Genomic DNA, 26,496 nt, shown 5'->3' on the forward strand with positions numbered 1-26,496 from the left:
AAGTCACCCCATCCTGGATTCCCCTGGGTGTCTAGTTTTCAAAAATGTATAGGTTGCCTAGGTTTCCCAAGGTGCCCGCACAGCTAGGGTTCAAAAACTACAGCTAGTCATTTTTCCAAAAAAGGGTCATTTTTCACTGCGAAATTGAGGTGTGACCAGGTTGCGTTTTGCGCCGTTTCCTGTCGCGGGCACTAGGCCGATCCACACAAGTGAGGTACCGTTTTTCTCGTAAGACTTTGGGGAACGCGGGGTGGGTGGAAATTTGTGGATCCACGCAGATTCCGGAACTTTCCACGACAGAAATGTGGGGAAAATGTGTTTTTTTTGCCAATTTTTTAGGTTTGCAAGGGATTCTGGGTAACAGACCCTGGTGGGAGGCAGTCAAGTCACCCCATCCTGGATTCCCCTGGGTGTCTAGTTTTCAAAAATGTATAGGTTTGCTAGGTTTCCCCAGGTGCCCGCAGAGCTAGGGTTAAAAAACTACAGCTAGTCATTTTTCCAAAAAAGGGTCATTTTTCACTGCGAAATTGAGGTGTGACCAGGTTGCATTTTGCGCCGTTTCCTGTCGCGGGCACTAGGCCGATCCACACAAGTGAGGTACCATTTTTCTCGTAAGACTTTGGGGAACGCGGGGTGGGTGGAAATTTGTGGATCCACGCAGATTCCGGAACTTTCCACGACAGAAATGTGGGGAAAATGTGTTTTTTTTGCCAATTTTTTTAGGTTTGCAAGGGATTCTGGGTAACAGACCCTGGTGGGAGGCAGTCAAGTCACCCCATCCTGGATTTCCCTGGGTGTCTAGTTTTCAAAAATGTATAGGTTTGCTAGGTTTCCCCAGGTGCCCGCAGAGCTAGGGTTCAAAAACTACAGCTAGTCATTTTTCCAAAAAAGGGTCATTTTTCACTGCGAAATTGAGGTGTGACCAGGTTGCGTTTTGCGCCGTTTCCTGTCGCGGGCACTAGGCCGATCCACACAAGTGAGGTACCGTTTTTCTCGTAAGACTTTGGGGAACGCGGGGTGGGTGGAAATTTGTGGATCCACGCAGATTCCGGAACTTTCCACGACAGAAATGTGTGGAAAATGTGTTTTTTTTCACAATTGTTTAGGTTTGCAAGGGATTCTGGGTAACAGACCCTGGTGGGAGGCAGTCAAGTCACCCCATCCTGGATTCCCCTGGGTGTCTAGTTTTCAAAAATGTATAGGTTTGCTAGGTTTCCCCAGGTGCCCGCAGAGCTAGGGTTCAAAAACTACAGCTAGTCATTTTTCCAAAAAAGGGTCATTTTTCACTGCGAAATTGAGGTGTGACCAGGTTGCGTTTTGCGCCGTTTCCTGTCGCGGGCACTAGGCCGATCCACACAAGTGAGGTACCGTTTTTCTCGTAAGACTTTGGGGAACGCGGGGTGGGTGGAAATTTGTGGATCCACGCAGATTCCGGAACTTTCCACGACAAAAATGTGGGGAAAATGTGTTTTTTTTGCCAATTTTTTAGGTTTGCAAGGGATTCTGGGTAACAGACCCTGGTGGGAGGCAGTCAAGTCACCCCATCCTGGATTCCCCTGGGTGTCTAGTTTTCAAAAATGTATAGGTTGCCTAGGTTTCCCAAGGTGCCCGCACAGCTAGGGTTCAAAAACTACAGCTAGTCATTTTTCCAAAAAAGGGTCATTTTTCACTGCGAAATTGAGGTGTGACCAGGTTGCGTTTTGCGCCGTTTCCTGTCGCGGGCACTAGGCCGATCCACACAAGTGAGGTACCGTTTTTCTCGTAAGACTTTGGGGAACGCGGGGTGGGTGGAAATTTGTGGATCCACGCAGATTCCGGAACTTTCCACGACAAAAATGTGGGGAAAATGTGTTTTTTTTGCCAATTTTTTAGGTTTGCAAGGGATTCTGGGTAACAGACCCTGGTGGGAGGCAGTCAAGTCACCCCATCCTGGATTCCCCTGGGTGTCTAGTTTTCAAAAATGTATAGGTTGCCTAGGTTTCCCAAGGTGCCCGCACAGCTAGGGTTCAAAAACTACAGCTAGTCATTTTTCCAAAAAAGGGTCATTTTTCACTGCGAAATTGAGGTGTGACCAGGTTGCGTTTTGCGCCGTTTCCTGTCGCGGGCACTAGGCCGACCCACACAAGTGAGGTACCGTTTTTCTCGTAAGACTTTGGGGAACGCGGGGTGGGTGGAAATTTGTGGATCCACGCAGATTCCGGAACTTTCCACGACAGAAATGTGGGGAAAATGTGTTTTTTTTGCCAATTTTTTAGGTTTGCAAGGGATTCTGGGTAACAGACCCTGGTGGGAGGCAGTCAAGTCACCCCATCCTGGATTCCCCTGGGTGTCTAGTTTTCAAAAATGTATAGGTTTGCTAGGTTTCCCCAGGTGCCCGCAGAGCTAGGGTTAAAAAACTACAGCTAGTCATTTTTCCAAAAAAGGGTCTTTTTTCACTGCGAAATTGAGGTGTGACCAGGTTGCGTTTTGCGCCGTTTCCTGTCGCGGGCAGTAGGCCGATCCACACAAGTGAGGTACCGTTTTTCTCGTAAGACTTTGGGGAACGCGGGGTGGGTGGAAATTTGTGGATCCACGCAGATTCCGGAACTTTCCACGACAGAAATGTGTGGAAAATGTGGTTTTTTTCACAATTTTTTAGGTTTGCAAGGGATTCTGGGTAACAGACCCTGGTGGGAGGCAGTCAAGTCACCCCATCCTGGATTCCCCTGGGTGTCTAGTTTTCAAAAATGTATAGGTTTGCTAGGTTTCCCCAGGTGCCCGCAGAGCTAGGGTTCAAAAACTACAGCTAGTCATTTTTCCAAAAAAGGGTCATTTTTCACTGCGAAATTGAGGTGTGACCAGGTTGCGTTTTGCGCCGTTTCCTGTCGCGGGCAGTAGGCCGATCCACACAAGTGAGGTACCGTTTTTCTCGTAAGACTTTGGGGAACGCGGGGTGGGTGGAAATTCGTGGATCCACGCAGATTCCGGAACTTTCCACGACAGAAATGTGGAGAAAATGTGTTTTTTTTGCCAATTTTTTAGGTTTGCAAGGGATTCTGGGTAACAGACCCTGGTGGGAGGCAGTCAAGTCACCCCATCCTGGATTCCCCTGGGTGTCTAGTTTTCAAAAATGTATAGGTTTGCTAGGTTTCCCCAGGTGCCCACAGAGCTAGGGTTCAAAAACTACAGCTAGTCATTTTTCCAAAAAAGGGTCATTTTTCACTGCGAAATTGAGGTGTGACCAGGTTGCGTTTTGCGCCGTTTCCTGTCGCGGGCACTAGGCCGACCCACACAAGTGAGGTACCGTTTTTCTCGTAAGACTTTGGGGAACGCGGGGTGGGTGGAAATTTGTGGATCCACGCAGATTCCGGAACTTTCCACGACAGAAATGTGGGGAAAATGTGTTTTTTTTGCCAATTTTTTAGGTTTGCAAGGGATTCTGGGTAACAGACCCTGGTGGGAGGCAGTCAAGTCACCCCATCCTGGATTCCCCTGGGTGTCTAGTTTTCAAAAATGTATAGGTTTGCTAGGTTTCCCCAGGTGCCCGCAGAGCTAGGGTTAAAAAACTACAGCTAGTCATTTTTCCAAAAAAGGGTCATTTTTCACTGCGAAATTGAGGTGTGACCAGGTTGCGTTTTGCGCCGTTTCCTGTCGCGGGCACTAGGCCGATCCACACAAGTGAGGTACCGTTTTTCTCGTAAGACTTTGGGGAACGCGGGGTGGGTGGAAATTTGTGGATCCACGCAGATTCCGGAACTTTCCACGACAGAAATGTGTGGAAAATGTGTTTTTTTTCACAATTGTTTAGGTTTGCAAGGGATTCTGGGTAACAGACCCTGGTGGGAGGCAGTCAAGTCACCCCATCCTGGATTCCCCTGGGTGTCTAGTTTTCAAAAATGTATAGGTTTGCTAGGTTTCCCCAGGTGCCCGCAGAGCTAGGGTTCAAAAACTACAGCTAGTCATTTTTCCAAAAAAGGGTCATTTTTCACTGCGAAATTGAGGTGTGACCAGGTTGCGTTTTGCGCCGTTTCCTGTCGCGGGCACTAGGCCGATCCACACAAGTGAGGTACCGTTTTTCTCGTAAGACTTTGGGGAACGCGGGGTGGGTGGAAATTTGTGGATCCACGCAGATTCCGGAACTTTCCACGACAAAAATGTGGGGAAAATGTGTTTTTTTTGCCAATTTTTTAGGTTTGCAAGGGATTCTGGGTAACAGACCCTGGTGGGAGGCAGTCAAGTCACCCCATCCTGGATTCCCCTGGGTGTCTAGTTTTCAAAAATGTATAGGTTGCCTAGGTTTCCCAAGGTGCCCGCACAGCTAGGGTTCAAAAACTACAGCTAGTCATTTTTCCAAAAAAGGGTCATTTTTCACTGCGAAATTGAGGTGTGACCAGGTTGCGTTTTGCGCCGTTTCCTGTCGCGGGCACTAGGCCAATCCACACAAGTGAGGTACCGTTTTTCTCGTAAGACTTTGGGGAACGCGGGGTGGGTGGAAATTTGTGGTTCCACGCAGATTCCGGAACTTTCCACGACAGAAATGTGTGGAAAATGTGGTTTTTTTGCCAATTTTTTAGGTTTGCAAGGGATTCTGGGTAACAGACCCTGGTGGGAGGCAGTCAAGTCACCCCATCCTGGATTCCCCTGGTTGTCTACTTTTCAAAAATGTATAGGTTTGCTAGGTTTCCCAAGGTGCCCGCAGAGCTAGGGTTCAAAAACTAGAGCTAGGCACTTTGCAAAAAAAGGGTAATTTTGCATTGTGAAAATGTGGTGTGACCACGTTGCGTTTTGCGCCGTTTCCTGTCGTGGGCACTATGCCTACCCACACAAGTGAGGTACCATTTTTATCGGGAGACTTAGGGTAATTCAGATTTGTAAAGGAACTGTTATTATCTATTGACTTTCCATGCATTTCTGCTTTCCAAATGAAAGATATTGTGTAAAAAAGAAGTCATTCTAAAAAATGACTGATAATTCTCATGCTAGTATGAGTATTCCCAATTTCAGAAATGTGCAAATATCTACTGTTTCTAAACTCTATATTTTGTTCCCAAATCAGAAATACATAGGTGTCTTTCATACCGATTTTTCCATGTACACTTTTTTACAGAATAATTACTATGTACCCGGTACATAATAAAAAACCATTGCAAGTTACTACTCAGTTTTTGGCTCTGGGTTCGTCGGGTTCTTGGTGAACCTACAAGTCCTATATATCCCCACAACCAGTAATGTCCAGCGGATGCAACGGTAAATTGCTTTCAAAGAGCTGTCATAATTAGAAGAAGTTACAGGTGAAAACGTTGACACAAAAGGCTGTTTTTTTCAACTCAATTTCAATTTATCCTACATTTAACTGTTTGTTTCTATAAAAAAACCTTGATGGATCTACACAAATGACCCCTTGCTGAATTCAGAATGTTGTCTTCTTTTCGAAAATGTATAGCTTTCCAGGATCCACTATTGCTTTTGTACCCATTTCAGCCACTAACTGGAAGGAGGTCAAAAGCACCAAAAATTGCAAAAATAGGCTATGTCCCAGAAAAATGCCAAAACTGTGTAAAAAATGTTGGATTTCTATCAAAAGTCAAGTATCCCCGAAAAGCTGGGAAAATGGTGATTTCAACCCCACAAACCCTTTTTTGATAACATTTGCAGGGAAAAACCCAGATGCTTTCATTTGCAGCCCGTTTTTCCAATTTTTCCAAAAAAAAACAAAATGTTGCTGTATTTTGGATCTTTTCTGTGACCCCTCCAGGGGAATCCACAAACCCTGGGTACCTTTAGAATCCCCATGATGTTGGAAGAAAAGGACGCAAATTTGGCATGGCTACCTAATGCGGTCAAAAAGTTACAGGGGCCTAAGCGCGTACTACCCCAAATAGCCAAAAAAAGGCCTGGCACAGGAGGGGGAAAAGGCCTGGCAGCGAAGGGGTTAAACACATTTGAAAGCGGTTTTTGTGAATTCTGTTAGTGGTTTCAGCTTTTGATTGGCTGTGATGAAGAAAAATTGTTTCCTGCTAAGCAAATAGTGTTACCTCAATTTTCCAAACCGAGTTTGTTTAATTGATGAATCCGACAGAACCCGGAAGAGAATGACTGCAATCAAAACCGCCAGTCTTAGGTTTAGGAAGTTGGTCTATTTTGCTTGGAGTATCCGTACTATGACAAGGGTGTTGGTAGTGGTCGGCAATGATGACAGATTTACCAAATCCAGATTTGCAGATGATCACAGTGATGACTCTGAAGCAGAACAATTCTCCCTGGAAGGAGAAGCACGCTTTGTAATTCCCAAACTGAGGTTATGACAAATGTTCCTGTGCCTCGGAAACAGTATAACGTGCTCGCCCAAATAAAGCTTATTATCCTTATTGAAACCCTGTCCCAAATTCAGCACCATTATTCGTGACATCAGTTTCGAAGTACTGCTCATCTCTTTTGACGCAATAGACCTCATAGTCAGAAAAAACTTTGCTTTTGGGACTCTCAGGGTCGTTTTGAAAGACAAAAAAACGATATTTGGCAAAGAAAACATAATCCATTTGGATAATCTAGTGAGTGCTAATCAAAGACAGACTTCTAAAACATATCTTATGTAGAAATATCCTTCATTAAAAAATATTCTGCACCCGAGATCAATTTACACTTCATTCAACTCCTCGTATCCCTGTACTCAAAGAATCTACTTTTCCCATTTGGCAAACATTGTTTACCATGAACATAAGGCAAATCCCACAATATTGCCCCTGATATATGAAATGTGTTGAGAAAAGAAGGGATTGCCCTGTCATCCGTAGAGAGGGGCAAAACAATTTGCTGAATTGTCAAACAGTTAAAATCTGCCATTTTCTTTTCAACCTGTTTTCGGATCAAAATTGGCCTTTAAAATTACCGCCCGAATCCACTCTGCATGTGAACCCGAAAAACAAGAAGATTCCAGGCGTTTCCTGTGGCTCATCTAGTTTGTGGGATTCTTCCTGGCCAGATAAACACTGTCCACGGAGAACCACATGAACCACACACACTGTACAAACTACCCATCATTGCACACACTAAGGTTGCCATTTGTGTGCAGGTTGTTCGCTGCCTCCCCTCGTTTTTCATCTGTGGTAGGCAGAGGCAAATCAGTAAAAAAAAAAATGGATTGCCACAGTGATCAGTTTAGTGCGGCATGAACTAAAAAATCCCCCAAACCTAACCCTGTGCATAAAGTACAGAAACCAGATGATCTTCATGAAGAGAGAATTGACCTAGTCAGTTTGTGGCAAAAGTTTAGTATAGGCTTCACTAAAACAGCAAGTATAAACAAGCATTGGCATAGCCAATAGGTCTCGCCTTTGGGACCTTATAAGTGTTTAGCCATGCAACAGTTGCATAACTAAATACTTATAAGGTCCCAAAAGCGAGACCTATTGGCTATGCAAAGCGGCCATGCGGCCGTGAAAGTGATCGCGATCGCACGTCAAAGCGGCCGCGAAAGTGAAAGTAATCGCGGTAAAGCGCGGCGCGCGCGCCCGCGCACATGCACTGTAGCTCTAGGCTGGCCTGGTAGCACTTTTTGGAGCCCTCTCAATAAGTCTCGCCAGACCAGCGCATGCGCTGGGTCAGGCGAGACCTAAAACCCCCCCCCCCCCACACTGCTAGGTGATTGCTGGCCTGAAAAGACTCCACATCCACACTCATTTAAGCAAAAGAGGCTATTTTAGTGATTGCACCCACAGACCTAAAAAGGTCTGTTCACCCTAGCTCAACTGCTGGGAAATTAGCTAAAAGGGAAATAAGAAAATAAAACATGTAGGTAAATGATTTGTGGAATCCCTTCTTATCGAGTGAAGTAGCTTTGTGAGAAACTCTACTCTAATTGAATTTCTACCTGATAAAGGACAGGAAGAATGTGGCCAAAATAGTGAATGACCGTAGCACGGTATCCAGTGACTGCATCTTCACAGCAGTGGGGATGAGTTACTGTGCTGCTATGCTGATTAATACAGATAATATACTCCAGAGTCATGTATGGATAAGGCGATCATCCTGCCCAAAGTAAAAACGTACGTGATTGATACCTTTTTAAATACCAAGACCTTACGCGGCCATCTTGTAATGATATGCTACATAGAATCAGAATAGAAAGTAACAGGAGCGAAGAACATTCGTTAATTTTACAAATGTGGGTATTTTGTAGCGTGCAGTGGATTGTGGCTTGTTTTATGCAGTTTTAAGATGTCACATAAGGGCAGTGGTCACACAGAAGGCAGCAGAAAGGCATGAGCTTCACAGAGAATCCAAATTAAATGATAAATCCATAACAAGTTAAATGCTTCGGAAAGAGTAATGGCCACATAAGACTGACCAGTCCTTTGAATGTGGCACTCAGGGCCTAATTACGAGTCTGGCGGGGGCGTGGCGTTGGCAGTCTAGCCACCGCAGCAACGGCAGACCGACTGCCACATTACAAGTTGGGCGGTCGGACCACCATTGCACCACCCACCCGCCAGGAAACCACAGTTCCTTGGCAGTGGTGTAGTGGTCAGGGCCTCAGTAATATGCTGGAAGTTTCAGGACCGCAAGCGGTGTCTTGGAGGCCTTTCCTTCATGAAAAGTGCTAGTGGTCGTGAAACTGGGCCCCCTGTTGCCCATTTGCATGGGAATGCTTGCAGTGAGGCACAACATCTTCCCCACTGTGTGCATGCACCCCAGTTCCTGCACAGCTGGACTAAACAGTCCATGCCATGCAGGAACTGTTTTTGGTGTTCCTATTGCAGTTCCCATTTTCAGAGGCACCTCCATGGGACCACCAACAATAGCCCGCCAGACACGTGGAAACTCGTAATCTGGCAGGCAGTGCGACCATGGGTTTGGCAGTGCGGGACCGGAACACCGGCGTGGCTCTCCCCTCCAGCACGGCCAATCTCATAATCGGGCCCTTAGTCTAAGGGACATGGAGTAGACTTCTCAACAAGACAGGATAACAGTAGACTTAGTAGAACAGTAGAAAAAGTGGTGCCACATATGGTATCACTAGTGGTAGGAGAGGAGTAATGTTTTCAGTCTAAATAATTTCCTGTAGACATCCCACAACCGAAGCTGAGAATAGATCTCAAATGCATCAGTCTGCTACAAAAAAGGTAGAAACAACCTGTGCCAGGGTGGAACAATGTCATCAGGTCGTTGTGAAAAACCAAAACACTGGATTCTTGGTGCTGCTCATAATTTTATTTTCCACAAAATTACGACATTGTTGATAGATTGTTAAGGAATCCATTAGTAGTAGTATTCGTTAGGAATGCTTGCTACTAGAAATCATTTAGTAGTAGTAGTCTTCCATTAGTAGTAGTGTTATTTAGGAATGCTAGTAGGAATCCATTAGTAGTAATATTTGCCAGGAATGCTTGCTACTATAAATCCATAAGTATTAGGAGTAGTATTCCATCCATTAGGAGTACTGTTCATCAGGAATGCTTACTAGTAGGAATCCATTGGTAGTAGTATTCAATCCATGATTAGTAGGATTCACCATAAATACTTGCTACTAGGAATGCTTTAATAATAGTATTAGATCCATTAGTAGAAGTGCTCATCACAAATACTTGCTAATAAGAATCCGTTAGTCGTAGTATTTGTCAGGAATGATTGCTGCTAGAAATCCATTAGTGGTGTTGTTACATCCACGAGTAGTAGCATTCACCAGGAGTCTCTGCTACTAGCAGTAGTATTCGTTAGGAATACTTGCTGATTCTTTTCAGGCCTGGTATCAGGACAGAGAGAGATTGGCACAAGACTCGAGAGAGAACAGAAAGCTGGCTTATTCCTGTCCCTTCTGTATATTTTCTTGACTTTGAATGAAGGTTTTATCCTTTTTAGAGTGGGGAGATATTGCTAACCCACTGCTAAATATTTCTGTGGTTGACCTAGATTTGCAGTCATACCTTTCCCACATAGGATAGCTAGCAAAGATGTGAAATGGGGGATGCCTATCTAACCCCCTAAAAGGGTTAAGGTACCTTTGTGTTCTGGCATACAGCCATGCTGGAAAGGGTGAAATGCTGCTCATTGAGAGGGTGCAACCCACTTGACACTTTGCCACTGAAAACGCCAGCAAGCGACAGTCACCCATAAAGAAATGTGACCAGTGCCAGACCCTTCATAATGGAAATGCTATGACTGCACTACACCACAAGCCAAACTTCACAACTTTACGTGATGCAGCTAGGCAGGCAAATTAAAGCAAGAAGCTGGAGCCACTGGCATGGTCCTCCGAGCAATCCTAAAAAAGACCATGTTTCGTGACCGAGACATGGGCAGGATTGGGATTGGGTTAGTGCTGTCCCATGAGAAAGATGGGGTAGCCAATGTAAGGAACACCCATCAGATCCACGGATAATTTCTTGTAAGAGAAGTATTCTGTGGTTCCAGTTGTCATCAAGAGTGACAATGTGGATATTTGAATTCCCTCGGAGCATGAGGGCTTGCTCCATACAGAAGAGCTAATATTGTAAAGTTCTGTAGCCGGAGTAATGGAGAAGGCGAAATGCAACACAGACGCTTGTGCAGCAGTCTCTGAAATTGTTCATCTTTCACAATGTGTTGAAAAGTAAAAGATTTAAAGGCCAGGCTATACAAAGCACCCTTTAACGGTAGTACCAGCGAAGAGGGAAAACTATGCTTAAAAGCATCAAATAGGGCATTGTTGAAATGTGAGGGAGTTGGCAACATGTCCTCCCTCACCCTTAAGGCAAAGAGACCTTTAACTGCCCAGAAGGTGACTGTAGAAATTGACACTTTCCTCAGAGCAGGATGTACATTTGGAGGCAAGGATGGTTTAGGGATAATTGCAAAGAGTGTATCAGAAATAAACTTCACATGAGTCATCTAGAGCAAAGAATTGGTGTGCTAGTACTTGGATCATTCGAGACATTTTGTACAGCAAAAAATGTTGAACGACCAGACAACACAAGAACATCTCACAACATGAAGCAGGAAGGATCTCTCTCTCTCTCTCTCTCTCTCTCTCTCTCTCTCTCTCTCTCTCCCTCTCCCTCTCCCTCTCCCTCTCCCTCTCCCTCTCCCTCTCCCTCTCCCTCTCCCTCTCCCTCTCCCTCTCCCTCTCCCTCTCCCTCTCCCTCTCCCTCTCCCTCTCCTCTCTCTCTCTCTCTCTCTCTCTCTCTCCCCCTCTCTCTCTCTCCCCCCTCTCTCTCTCTCTCTCTCTCTCTCTCTCTCTCTCCCCCTTTCCCCCTGTCCCTCTCACCATTGCATCCCAACTTAGCTGGAGTTAAAAATGTTGGTGTCTCCTATCACAGCGTGCTGTTTCCCTTTGCAGATTCATTTCAAAGGGGTGGGTGGAAGAAAGACACTATGTCCCTCATTTATGAAAAGTGACGCATCTCTGCGAGAAAACAGCGATGCGTCACTTTTCATTGCGCCCTCCTTGCGATACCAGTGATGCGACATATTTACTGTATGACGCATCATGTCACAAGGAGTAACAGATACGTCAGTATTTCTGACTTATATGTATTCGCAAAATGACGCATTGCTGGAGTGTGTCACAAAAGTGACGCAACTCCAGCAATGGGTCATTTACACATGGGCTAGTCCCATATTGAATGTGCTTGTGTCAGTTTTACGCATGCCATGAGGCAGGCGTAAGATATTGATGCATTTGAGTCCTAGAAGTGGTGCAGTGAAATCTCATAGGCGTTGGAACGCCACCCTGCATACATTATACCTGGCGCAAGTATAATGTGGCGCAGGGGTTTACTTTGTAAATATGGCGCAACAAGGCACATTTTTTAAGCTGCTGGTGCGTCACAAAAAGTGACGCACCGGTGGCACAAAAGTGACGCAAGGGCTCATAAATCAGCCCCTATGAATACTACAAAGTAGTGAAATCACAATCTTACAGCCATCACTGAGATATCCTTCGTGCCACAATTAATCCAATACTACTAATGAATGAACATTAATATTGCTTTTAGGATACCAGTCAAAACAATATGTAGACTTTAATCTCTCCTTGTTTTAAAGTACACTGTACACAGTAGGGACATCAACTGTCCGTGGGTGCATGTATATATGGCCAAGGTCCATATCTGCCAAGGTTTCACGTTGCTTATGTGTGACATTTTCACAGATCTGGTGCAGTTACGAGTAACATTCAATGTCCAAATGTGTGACACTTAGAGTGACACTTTCTTGTGAGGAAAATCAAGCAATGAAGTCCAGAGAAACACATAAATATCAGAAATTACACCCATTTGTGCAACAAGATACTCTAAGAAGATCTTTAAACTGCTGCAAAGCATCAGAAATGGAACCTAGTGCCCTTGTAACCTGATCATACTATAAAACAAATGTTGAGTCTCTGGGTTGGAGTCAGACTGTCGAGCTCCGCTCAGCCCTCCTGTCCTTAGCTTCAGTGGCGGCTGCAGTGCTGTTGCTGCAGACAGCTGTGATCCAATAGTGACTGTGAGAGGGGCTACTGGCGTGGCACTGTGGTGATCGCTGTCTTGAGAATCACAGAGAGCCGTGCCCTGCTGCACTACGTGCTCTCACTTTGGCAGACTCATGCCAGCCCCAGAAACGTGATTGGACACAAGTCAACCAGGGCCCTACATGGGCAGGCACCAGCAAGTGTTTGCTGAGCCAAGGTCAGGAGGAGGTGAGCGGGTAGTAGGGTCTTAAACACTGGCTCTTCCACTTAACTGGGGTGGGGGGGCGACAGAGCAGCAATTGGTGCGTCACACCCTGGGGCCCGGCCAGGCGGGCTGGAAATTGAACATCCTGCCACAGCCTGTGCCCGACTGCCCCGGCACACTACACCATTAAACGTGTGAGACTCACTCCTCTGCAGCCCTGATTAGGTGTGCAATTCTCACTCAAAGTGGCATTCATGTTACTTTTGGCTGGTCCGAATCCCTGCAAGCAACGAGTCGACTTATCAAAATGTATTAAAAGCCTGGAGGTCCCGCTTAAACACACACAACCATGCAATTCAAATAACTTACTAGTATACTCCCTTTGCTATCATACTGTTCACTAAGGGGAGTGACCAGATGACGCCTGATACTCACCTGTCCATATATTCAGCCTAACGCCTGTTAATGAGCTTTTAAAGGTTTGGATATCATGTGTCCATAATTTTTGCACTTCTCGGTCTCTCCCATGCCGGCTGTCGAACATATTCTATGAATTGCAGCCTGGAAGTAGGAGGTACTGTGTGTAAAATGACATTGGATTGGAGGATTGCTACACACCAGCCAATCTTAGTACGCCATAGAGAATTCCGTAGTGCTGATTGGATATAGGACCTATTTTTATTGAGCCTTTTTCATGGGTGCTACTATGTTTGGGGTGAACTCGGTTTGGTTAGAACTCATTCGGAGCTGCCTGCTGCCTGTGCAGCCCTACCACGGGCCGGCTCTGCTTCCCCACCCCTGCCACGGCATTGTAACTTCATTAGGCACAGTCTCGGATGCCCGCACCACGCAGCTCTAATGCAGTGTGACCGCTCTGGTCACGGTCCGTCCCTACTTAGTTCACCCAGGCTGAAACTCAGTTGTACGCTGCAAACAGGTGGTCAAGGCGCTACAAAATGCACAACACTGCATTTTAATGCGGTGATGCGGACCATCACATTAAAATGCGTCAGTCTGACGCCTGGTGCGTAGTACTTTGCAGGGCTTAACATGCGCTGAAAGGCAAGTTTATACTGTTGGCAATAAACTTCTCTTTACTGCTGTTTCAAACGTAGAGTTTTTTTCAGTGAAAATTCCACTTGTTGTTGCAGGGCCAGAAACGTAATAATTTGGTGTGTGGTCCATGGAGTTAATGACCACCACAAATAAGCAGCATGTCTCCCTTCTTGAAGCTAAAAATTAAACGCACCAATATTCCTGCATTAAATAAATATGTTAATTGTATACACATATTTAAATTAGGCAGCACAAACGGCGGTAACGAAATATTGCAAAGGCATACTTCAAGTAAAGAGGTAGTAAACATTGAAAAAAGTGCAGAAATGACTTATGAAGAAGTGGTTTAAAAGCAGTAAGAACTACAATTTTACTTTTGTACATACACGGTGACCGGCACCAAATTGTGAAATATATGTTAATTTCTCTTTGTTTTTTACTTCTTACTTGAAGTAGATAAAGATGTCATACTCTAAAATTCCGACTTTGGAGATCGCCTTGTCTTCTTTTTTCTCTGTCTGCCTCCTCGAATATTAGCAATTTGGATCAGAAAGTAAAACGTGTTGCATATAACCATTAACATACATTGAGAATAAAATTGAAAAATACCCTTAAAGCTTTAATTTTGTATTTCATAAACGGAACTCTCTCTCCTAAAGGGCCACTCATATTTTTGAGAAGTGTAATCTATTCAATTTATGGTCATTTCATAGAACTGCGTTAATCACTGGGATATATAGGAAGTTTATGAGAATTATTTTATATTGAGATTCCCCCATACACCCAAGTGCTTCTAAATTATAGGTTTACGTTGCTATCCTATATAATCACTATTAATTAACCAACCCATTTATAAATTATTTATTTTGAAAGATGAACACAACCTTTGACAGAAAAAAATTAAAACATAAGAACAACAAATGTTCCGGCTTTCTACTGTAAATTATTTATATTCGGGAAACAAACTCAAACCAATGCAGAATGAAGCATAGCACCAGAGGCACAACCTGGAAAGGTCGATCAGGTGGTCAATATACATCTCATTTTAGCATTTGAAACAAAAGACTCACATGACCACTGAGTGTAGATCTTCAGTTCTGCATGTACCTAAAATATGGGGCCACAAGGAGAGGGAGAATGGACAGACAACATTAGGAAAATCTCACTCCGTTCCACTGAATTGAACACCGCTCTGAAAAACAAGCTCCTTGACCCTACATCCAATCAATGGTGAAAAAAGAACCTTCATATCGACCCTGTCATGGCAGAAAATAATACAGATTTAGGAAATCATGTAGAGAATAGGCGTCATTCTGACAAAAGAGCAGTAATTCCCCTCCCACCTTCATTCTCTTGCACTATTAAAGAAGACGGGTTAAGGTGACACTCTGCTATTGGAAATGCCATGTTGGCATTACAGAGAGCATACAAATTTGGTTGGATTTGCCTCCTAATTTAAGCTTGCCACTCCGCCACCATTTTTAGTGGTGCCACGTCCATGCAATCCTGTCATTTAAACCTTGGTGTGCTTGGGTTACATGAAAAATCCTGCTTCTGAAGGATGCTTTTTTTGGGGACACATAAAATATAATAGCATACATTCCCATTATCCATATGCCATTGCGACAATTCTAACGTACTACCTAGATATGGTGTAATTGCCGTGATAAAGTTCTATGACACCAATCTTTAAATAGGATTAGATATCCTCCATTGGCCTGAAGGAATTAGAGGTCTGAAAATTTACCCTTCAAAGCCTAAATAAACCCCTTAGACTTCTAAAAAACACATGCAAATTTGCTCCCCTTTCCTCCCTACCGGCTACCTTTTGCATATCTCACCACTTCCACATCCTCCACGTCAGATCCAAAACACACATGACCTGGCTCTAGGGAGCAGATCACTGACTTTCATTATTATAGGTAAATCTATAATTTTATGTAGTGACAAAAGAAAATTTTTTGCTTTCCTGATGTTTAAAAAAGCAGCCCATTCAGCAACTGTAAATCTGTGACTTACCCTGTGCTTTTTTATTTGGCTGCAGGATCTGCCAATCTTCGAATCTGCCTGCAAGGAAATTCCTGATGAGCGTGAGGAGCTCACAGAATCAAACACTTTCCAGGAAGAATTGCAGGAGGTCCACAATCAGGCTTTGGAGACAACAGACGGGTCCCTGGTCGAAGACTCTGAAAACAAAGCTTTGGAAGAAGTCTCTGCCACACTCCCAGCGTGTAGTCATCCATCCATAAGCAAGTCTTCAGAAGAAGAAGAACACAGGCAAGAGAGTGGTCCATCTCCACTGCAAGTTCTGGAGGATCTTGGTCAGGATGAAGCTGAAGACCTTGTAGATCCTGGAGATGAAGACGTCTTCCCCAGCAGCAAGCAAGAGCCATTAAATGATGAGATTGACACAGAGCACTGTGCAGTCGACTCCAGTTGTGTTGACTTAATTCAAGAACCTTTGCCAACTGGTGATGTAGACAGTAATGGTGTACAACAGCCAGCAATGGTAGTTCAGAGTCAGTCCTGCTGGTTGCAAGGCGATGAATTACCTAAAAGTAGTTCTGTAGAAAGACATGGCCAAGAGCCCCAATCAAAGAGGGATTCCACTCTGACCCCAGATGATAGGTTGCTAATTGAAAAAATAAAAAATTATTATGAAACAGCTGACACCAGCAGTCTGTATCTGGACAAGAAAGAGAGCATCTCCTATGTTCCCAGCGGAGTGGTGAAGGACTCCATCCTGAGGTTCAATTACCTTCTGCAGCAAGAGAACCGCAAAGACAGAGAAGCAGGCAGGTGCCAGCAAGGGGAAGACTGTTCTCTACCACCCACAGCGGTATGCTTCTCTTACCACAACGCAAAGATGTGCCACCCTAATAGGATGTCCTCACCGATCGATGAAGAAAGGCCCCATGATGTATTGCTGTCTGACCAGGAGGCTCCCAACCACTCCTTCAACAGCACGCCGGAGCTTGAAGAATACAGGTCTTGTGCTGACATCCGGAAAGAGTGGAAGGAGAAGGAACAAATCATAGGGAGGACACAGAAATGTTGCAGTGTCCCCAAAAGGGGAAAGGGTGGTGGGAGATCTTCAGAGGTCCAGCAGGATAGCCAGTTGCATGATGAGCTAATCATTTTGGAGGAATCAGACCTTGACGCTGCTAAAACTGCCTTGCCGATAGGGCACCCTCCAAAAGATGGGACTATAGGTGAGTTGGACAGCCACTGTATCCAGCAGTCAACCAATGTAACTGAAAGCACATTGGTCATCGCTCAAGATACCATTCCGCGCTCACCTCCCAAGGATGGCCCTTGTAAGGGCAACCATTCATCCTGCTGCCCAGCTGTTGGACTCTCAAGCTTGGGCATCAGTGAAGAAGGGGACAGCTGCCTAGTGCAGAACTCGGAGAAGATTATCAACAAAGTGCAATTCTTGGCAAAGATGTACAGTGAAAAAATCAGCAAGATGAAGACGCAGAAGAGGAGCTGGGACTCTCGAGGCCGTGGGCAGAAGAAAAGAGGAGCATCCGGAAACCTGCCCAGACTCCCAGAAGGGAAGCAGACTGGGAATCATTTATCAGGTGGGTGAGCTGTTCTTTGATAAGGGACTTTTATTACATGTTGGTTCTTTGTGGTAAAATAAAACAATGGGCACAGCAAGCATGTTGATGTTCATTGCACTTTGAAATTGGAATTTATTGGATCCATAGAGACAGTAAAGCTGACCAGAATATTCCTCCAGTAAGGGTATATTTTCAGAAGATGCCTCAATACAAACATTTTATTCATTCGTGGATTTCCTACTCACATCATAGACTAATTTCACTGCTATTCTGCAAGAGAGCAGGGTAGTATGGAGGAAAATCACAAGGTTGTTCAAATAAAGCCAACTTTTGTGGGTGGCTAGCAGTGGCAGTTCCTCCGCTATGGCAGAGGAGCATCGCCCCACTGAAAAATAAAATGATGATAAAACCATTTTACTGGCATTTGTTTTTTTACCTTAGTGGCAGCCGAGCCGAGGCTAGGACGGAAGCGGGGCAATGCTGACAATCATCACGTCAGCAGTAGGGAGGAGTGGTAGGCACTTTTAAGTGCGCATGTCAGTTTAGCCAGCCGTCTTAGGCCGACCAAACAGACATGCACACCTAGGTTTCTCCAACCCAGCTGTGTTGTACAGCTGGGCTGGAGAAAAGCTGCAGGCTCCCTAGGTATAGCATAAGAGCAGCATCCGGATTGGGCGGGGAGCCTTTGCAGTGAAGCTAATCCATTCCCAGGATGAGAGGAGCAACGAGGCAGCTGGCAGCGTGAAGTGGAGCAGCTGGTAACTCTTTTTATTTTACTTTTGAACCGCAAATCCTAATCCCCCCAATCCTACATTATTACTATGGTGGCAACGGCTACTCGTGGCTACAGCCATCAACCTGCAAGTGTTTTCTATCCTGCGATCTTTAAGTGTAAGGTAAGCCACTCTCATTCTCAATGACACAATAGGAATATTACAGCTCTATTAATGATGATACATGCACTCTCATTACTGATAAAATGCCGTGCCACCATTAGAGATCAGCAAAATCCAGGCGTGCCAATCCATGCCAAATTTTCCGGTTTATCTCTGACTATGTAGATGTATTACATTTGTAGTCATTCTACGTAAATTTGTTGTGTGTGGAAAGTCTGGTGTCAATCTGACCCTTTTAGACTGCGTTGGATACTGCTGCTTAGAAGGCAGATTGGCTGTTGTCACCAGCAATACTCAGCTCTCGCTGCATCATTTTGATAAATCTATGCAATGTATTTAGACCCCACTTACCTATGTCTTCACTCTCCGTTTGGTGAGGCAGCCTACTTCTCATTGTAGAAGGTTGTATGACAAACGCACGCATGGCTAAACCATGCGTGCCTTAACAACGCGGTGCCAACAACAAATGGATCTTAACCACGCATTCCTTAACCACACATGCCTTTACCACACAATTTCGTTGTAAAGGCATGATTGGTAAAGGGATATGCGTGGTGAAGATCACACTCCAGCACCCCCTGCCCTGAGCCCTAAAACCCAGCCCATCCCTCCTATCTACCTGCCCCTGCCCTAAAAACTAGCCTGTCTCCCCTCCCTGAGCCCTAAAACCCAGCACCCAGCCCAAAATGCTACCTCGACCCTGCCCCTCTCCCTGAGTCCTAAAACTCGCACCCACATCCTAAAAACTACCCTGACTTCAGCCCCCGCCCTGAGCCTTAAATCTGCCCCCAATCCTGAAAAGTGTCCCTCCCTCCCACCCTGAGCCTGAAAACTCGCCCCACATCCTAAAAACTACCCCAAATCCAGCCCCCCCACCGGAGCTCTAAATCTTGGCACTGAAGTGTCTTCCCCGCCCTGTGCCCTAAATCTCGGCCCCAAGCCCCAAAAATTACCCTGACCCCAGGCCCCCGCCATAAGCCCTAAATCTCAGCCCCAGCCCTATAAACTACCCCAACACCAGCCCCCCCTGCCCTGAGCACTAAAAACAAACGCCCACTCCTTACCCGCCCCCCAATCCTGAGCCCTAATACCCGGCCCCCAGCCCTAAAAACGACCCTCCCCCTTACCCCCTCTCCCTCCCTAGCCCTAAAACCAGCCCCTGGCCCTAAAAGCTACACCCCTAAAATCTGGACCCTGATAAAAAAAATTACAAATTCAGCCTCAGCCCCACTTACCAGACTGCCTTCCGGAGCTTTCTCCACCGATCCTTCCTGTTCCTCTCATCGCCCATCTGCACATCTAGACTGCACACTGCCCGAACCACACATATTCGTGGTTAAGGCATATGCGTGGTTAAGGTAAGCGTGGTTCCGTTTGTGGGGAAACAACACACGTAGCTCAGTCCTTGTTGCAAAGGCTGTTGCTCATTGTAGAAGTTGCTGCTTCACTTTCTACAAGTGATGCTTAAAGCTTAATGGATGTGTCTACGAAAAGAGCGCACTTGCCCGTCTCATGCTTGGTACAAGGGGGCAAAATAGTGATTGCTGTGCTCTGTACAGGCGAAAAGTTAGCACTCCCTCCTGACTTTTCGCCAATCAGCTGTGGTAGGGGTTTACTTCATCTCTGCTTAACGATGCTGTACAACCAGGCAAGGCTATATGTGCTTGTGAGACTTCCGATTGTCCCAGTACTGCATATATTAACAAGCATTGGCATAGCCAATAGGCTCGCCTTTGGGACCTTATAAGTGTTTAGCCATGCAACAGTTGCATAACTAAATACTTATAAGATCCCAAAAGCGAGACCTATTGGCTATGCCGCAAAAATGAAAGTGATCGCGATCACGATCAAACATCAAAGCGGCCGTGCGGCCGCGAAAGTGAAAGCAATCGCGGTAAAGTGCGGCACGCGCGCCCGCGCACATGCACTGTAGCTCTAGGCTGGTCTGGTAGCACTTTTTGGAGCCCTCTCAATAAGTCTCGCCAGACCAGCGCATGCGCTGGGTCAGGCGAGACCTAAAAAGGGCTGTGAATTTAAACCTGGAATAGTAGACTGTTCAAAAGAGGGTACCAAAACATAACATTGGTGGTTCCCCAAATAGCACCCTCCACTTTATGTGAACTTCTTGTTTACATTTGCATATTCCTACCTCTGAATCTTAGTTTCCTATTGGATATGTGTGCGCTAAAAAACTTTCTGATTGTAGACCAGAGGTCTTATAGATGAATGTTAAGATCCTCTTGGAATTTCCTACAGATTGGGAAGATTTGATGAGAAGCATGACCACCAGGAGCAGGGCAGGGTTTGTCTGATGAAGGGCTAGCCCAGTGGGAGCTCGCTCACATCTGCTGATGTCCTTCAACCATTAGTAAATAGGACTTCTGTATGTCAGATATTAAGGCTCACTTTCCAGAGTCTCATGGGCAAGGGCCTCTTGCCTTATCAGCAGAGATGAAGCCTGCTGCCGGATGCTGCTGCCTGTCTTTGAAATTGCATCATCTCATACTAAGCGTTTGAGATTTTTTGATCTTATTAACATGGCAACTTTATTGCTCTTTCTATTTAAGTTTCCTTTTAATATTATCACTGCTTTCCATCTCATAAAAAATACTGTTTAAGAAACCGAGATTAAGGAACATTGGGTCCCATGCATCAAACTAAAAACCGGTCGCAAACGAATATGCCCCTTTGCGACCGATATTTTTGCATTTGGGATGCATCATCCCAAATTCAAAAATCGCAATTTAAGTAAACACAAATTTGCGATTAATTAAATTGCCATTGCATTTAAGGAATCACAATTTGCAATGCCTCAAATGCAATGCATGATGATATTTAAAATAGCTATTTCGCTATTTGGGGACGCTATTTACCGTCAAATGAAACTTTATGGTATTTCGCGAAAACTTATAAAAATGCACTAAAGTGCATTTTTCAAAGTTCAAGGTTACAAACACTTGTGTGCGCGCAACATGGGTTCACTTAGCAATTTCAGGGGTGCTACAGGGTGTCATCTTGGCACCCTAGCACCCTTGAAATTGCATGCGCAATGTGGAGTACCTATTGGGTACTCGCAAATTGCGCATGCAATTCCCAATCATTCCTCTGGGCCTCTAGGCCCATAGGAATGAATGGGAAGCAATTCCTTAATTGCGATTCGCAATTTGTGAGTCACAATTAAGGAATTTGTAGGACTAGCTAATTTATTTGCGATTCCTACATGCATAACAAATAGCGAATATTTAATTGCGAATCCTTAAAAATCGCAATTAAGGATTCTCTATTGGCTATTTTGATGCATGTGGGGGATTGTGATTTTCTTATGTCTCAGTGTACATCAGTAAGAGACAAGACTGCCATTAATTAACTAAGGACCACATGTCTCAATGTATTTTGCATTCGCAAATAGTGCGAATCGCTAAATTTGACCGTTTGAAAATGCAAAACTGCCTTTCTGAATGTATTAAAGGCTTTGGGATTTGCAATTCAGGTCAGAGCAATTTTTTGCAATTACCTAAATTGCAAATGTAAACAGGGAATTGCAATTTGCGAATCCCTAATGCACATGTAAGAAGCCTTTCCTAAATGCAAACAGTGCATTTAGGCAACGCTATTGCCATCAACTTCAAGTTGATGGTAACCATGTGCAAACTTTGAATAATGCACAAAACAGCATTTTTCAAAGGGCCATGTAGCGCACACATGCCCATAGTGCGCTTTACATGTGCACTTTTTTAGGGTCGCTTCATGCACCCTTGGATTTGCATTAGCTAATTTGCAATTACCAATTAGGTAATCGCAAATTAGCTAATGCAAAACCATTTCCCCTGTGGGCCTTTTGGCCCATAGGAACGAATGGAGTAATATTACCTAATAGCAATTTGCTATTTCCCGAATCGCTATTATATAATATTAAAGAATCGTTAAATATTTGGCAATTCCTAAATACATACCATTTTGCGATTACCAAATAGTGACTTGGTAAAAATCTCTATTTGGTAATCGCAAAATGCTTATTCCATGCATGTGGCCCTCAATGCTACAACCACTACACATTATTCATTTTCATGGCTGTCACAAGAGGAGGAGAGCTGTCTCTTTGCTCCAAACCGATGCTTTTTAGGACCACACTCTCTTCTTGAAACATGTTTTAAAATAAAATAACAGAAGGCCGGACCTCTTCTTTCTTAATGGAGCAAATGCCGCACCATCACTAGCTGATACCAAATATTGTTTCACCTTCCCTAGAGTACGTCATCCTGATTATGAGTTTAGATCACAAACCTTAGAGACGACTGACCCCACCAAAGCTTTTAAAATGGCTGTTCACTTGCAATTACTTTACTTTGTGCCCTTTCAAATTCAAAGCATTTATTTTAACTGGTGGTTCCCTCCCCCATGCCTGTGAGTAATTTTTTTTTTAGCCTATAGCATGTTTGGCCTAGAAGGGTCAAACCACCAAACATGAGGTTACAAATGAAGTAAATATTTATACTTATTTATAAGGTCCTCGTTTCTCTTAAAACACACCCTATTTTGAGCAAAGGACAGGATGTGGAACTTGATTCTGATTTGGAAAGAAAGCTGGTCAATGTAAAGAGGGAAAATTGCTCATCCTCCTCGTGAAGCTTGTTCAGTTCCTGGGTGGAAATAACTTGATGGAAAATTCATATAAATTTTATCTGAGGCACTGTAGAAATACCTAACTTGTCCACACAGCCGGCATGAAGAAATTAATAAATTCCCAAATCTGAAATGATCCCATACTTGTCAGCAGTACAGCCCATCTAATGAGTTAGAAGAGATTGAACCACTATACATGTGTACACACCATTGTATTCCCAATTGCAACCCGTTCCCTGTTGTCAAGTTTAGTATGCCATAGCTGCGAGTCATATTAAGTCAGATTAATGGAGATATTTAAAAACATGTACGTATCTGTGGAGTACTGGGATTTGAGTCAATGGGGGATATCAAAACAGATGAAGGACAAACAAAGACAATAATTGAACCACTGCAGGACAAAAAGCAAGGGCTTATGAAAGGAACAAGAACTATCAAGTCCGATTTCTTTCATATGCCACATTGGGGGAAACAGCCTTTTCAACGCAACTGTTACAACGCATGTGATTACATTGCATGCCATTGCAACGCAAAAGGTGTGCAGAAGTGGGTAGAAGGTGTTGGATTTAACTCCAACACCTTTCCTACTGTTGCACACACTGGAGTTGGAATAGAAAATTAATCTATTCCAACTTTCAGTGCTCCCCCGACAGAAAGTCGGGGTTAAGTTTTGCGTTGCAACAGCATGTGATGTAATGGCATGCGTTGTAACGTCACATATTCGCCACATTGTTAAACATTTTCTGGTAATAATTCAAGGAACGTTAAGACAAGAACAGATCTTTGGAACCTTTAGTCCATCTTGCTCCAGAGGTAATTTTCTGTCCTCAAATACAACTACAGACAAATGTAGACCAATACATTTTCATATTCAGAATAGTAAGACCATTATTGATAGAGTTAGGGATGTGGCTATCCACTGAGGTAATATGGCCACCTAGGGCATAGTTTCCAGAATGGTGTATCATGATTAATTTATCCCAAATTAAGCTATGATTTAATGGCTTAAAATGGTGGCAATGAAGGATGAAACTCCAGGTGGCGAAGACGTTGATTCAAACCCAAATCTGGCCAAGAACAACCCTTCACAGATAGAGGAAAACATTGAGTTCCTATCCCTGATTGTCAAGCCTGCTCGGGAGCCCGGCATGGGTGCTGCAAGAGGAGCAACAGGAACATGAAACCTGCAAGCAGTGCGGAAATCAGACACAGCTGGATTATGAACCTGGCGGTGATCGAAAGATAATGCCTGAACCGGTCATTTGCAGGGGTCTGACGCAGAGATGGAAGCAGCTGAGAAACACTAGGGCTGCTGAGTTGAGAGGGTGTGATTCTAGGCTACACTGAGGAAAATCACATGTGTGCCAGACACAAGAAGGGTGCAGAAATGGCGGATTTCCCAGAATGCACAGTAGGAACAGTTCACACCAAATGAGTACCCAAGAAGTTGGTCAGTAGTAGAATTGATAGATTGAAAGAGTGCTGATGTATGATACTGCCAACAGGCCGTGTGGTACCAGTGTAGTGTGTTTGGATTCTGGAGGTACAGCTCCCGTACACCTCAGGAGTCAGCTGACAAGGTGTCAGGGGCCGACAGAGGCCAAGTGTCAGATCAAGGACAAGGGCCTAGTTGGCCCCAACATGAGACTGCAGAATAGCTAGGTTTGCATTACCTGCTGAAGCACTAGGTTGTCCTTCCCTGGGGAAACAAGGGACCACTGATACATGCTAATTGATCTTCTTGCCCTAGATGAGGAGTGGGGTGGTTAGGACACTATTTACTCTTCCTTGTGATTCAGTTTAAGAGGTGAAAATGGGAGAAGACCACTGGATCCAAAGTTTTGCAAGTGAGACTATCCCAATTAACTTGGATACACATTTGCAAAAGGCAGCTCTGGTCACAATTCATTACAAAATGGGCTGGAGAAGTATGCCTTTTTGAGGGAGGTCCTATACACATGTCTATAGTAACTCTTTGCTGTGAGCCCTGCAAATGCAAAAGACTCTGAGCTATCCATGAAAGAAGTGGTAGCAGCAGTCAAAGAGTCAAAAGGCATTTTAGTAAACATAATAGTGCCTGTGACTCTTAAGTATCAATCTGGTAGGTGGAGACTTGCGAAAAATTACCAACAGTCAAAAGCACTGTTTAGAATCACTTGACAAACATCTTGATTATGAAGGAGAAATGCATGCTTTGAGAAAATGGCCGGTGGCTTGAGACTCAACCTGAGAACTTACAGTGCTACTCTTTGAGGAACGATTGCACTACTGAAAATTGGCTGTTTAAATATTGATCAACAATACTATATAAGTCATAATATAGACAAACATAATATTGACAACTCTGTCGTTATAATTTAAACAACAAAAATATGGATTCCAAAACATTGTTCTACAAAAATAGCTAACCGATAATTGCTCGTAACCTCAATTTCAGGGACAGGGATGTAGTCCTCCAAGCAGCTAAACCAGAGGTCTCAATACGGTATGAGAACACAAATATCCTTCTCTTACCTGACTTTACAGAAGCAGTGCAGAATCGGCGCAGAGCATTCAATGCTGTCAACCCTGAACTCCGAAACAATGAAGTGAAGTACATGGGGCTGTTCTCCACTCAGCTTAGGATTCTGGCTGAGGGGAAATCAGGTGAGGTATGAGATTGGCTCAGGCTGGGGAATAGGCAGGGGGCAAGAATAAGCACTCCACCTGAAATTAGGGGGGCCATGGTGAGTGGTTTGACAAGATTTCATAGGGCAAGAGCAAGAATCCCTGAAGAGCCACTGCAGCCAATGAACTTGGAGGGGATCTTAGAGATGTTAAGGGTACAAAGTAGCCCACTGGAATAGGTCCTTCATGATGAGCGATTGCGTTCAGCCAAAAGTATATGAAACATGTTACTAATGCTTATATGTATTTATAAAAGAATATGAGTGCTTTGAAAGATGTAACAAGCACATTATAAAATAGGACAGAATAGCATGTGTCCACCAAATCACTGGTTAGAAGGCGGACAGTAGGTGTAATTCTCATGATGAATCTTGGCTTATGTTGGTGTACCTCCCACCACCACTGCAGGATCATACCCTAGACAGACTAGGATCTCAAATATTACAATCCCTGAGTAGCACAGTGACTTTAGACATCACATGAACATGATGACGTCGGCAAGGCTGGATGGAATTGGTGTCAGCGGAGTTCCTTTGAAGACCACAGGTGAGTGGGAATATATGTGGTAGTGCAGAAACAAATGGGATTTGGCCAACATGTTTATCTTGTGTTGGAGTTCTGTACTCCAGGTAAAGAAATTGGAAATGGTGTCCTTTTGGAGTTATTGCTATTAGAGGGAAAAGCAAGAGAGGGCTGTTTTTTTGCCAGTACTTATCTCCTCAGTACTGGCAGTACAGTACTTGAATAGGTTTGGCAAGATGCTCTATTTAGAGGACTTCAGTGGCAAACCCAATGGGGTGAGAAACTGTCCCTATCTGCAAGTGATTTTTTTTATTTTGTATTTTTTTTATGTGTTTCCAAGCCAACTGCCACTATTGGTCGAAAACTTCATATTTTTAGAGTATCTGGACAAAGCTCTAGCTGGAATATATGGGCATCAATCAGTTTTCTACCCCTTCTCCATCTGAGATCAAGTGAAAACTGCTTCCGCATTAAAATAGCTCTCAGTATGTTAAATATCTAGCTATATATGTCTAGAGGAATGAAGGTGAATTCCACAAGCACAATTTTTACACG

General features: G+C 44.3%; 1 protein-coding gene across 1 annotated transcript in view; it reads left to right on the top strand.

Annotated features, from left to right (window-relative positions):
- The window catches only part of LOC146797786 (uncharacterized), a 420,200-nt gene that overhangs the window by 380,369 nt on the left and 13,335 nt on the right, over positions 1-26,496 (top strand). The window contains exon 18 of the mRNA XM_085624971.1: positions 15,712-17,251. Coding sequence (XP_085481097.1) covers positions 15,712-17,251 — 1,540 coding nt within the window. The remainder of the gene's footprint in view (positions 1-15,711; positions 17,252-26,496) is intronic.

The sequence above is a fragment of the Triturus cristatus genome, chromosome 9, assembly GCF_964204655.1.
Source record: "Triturus cristatus chromosome 9, aTriCri1.1, whole genome shotgun sequence".
NCBI classification, from domain to species: domain Eukaryota; kingdom Metazoa; phylum Chordata; class Amphibia; order Caudata; family Salamandridae; genus Triturus; species Triturus cristatus.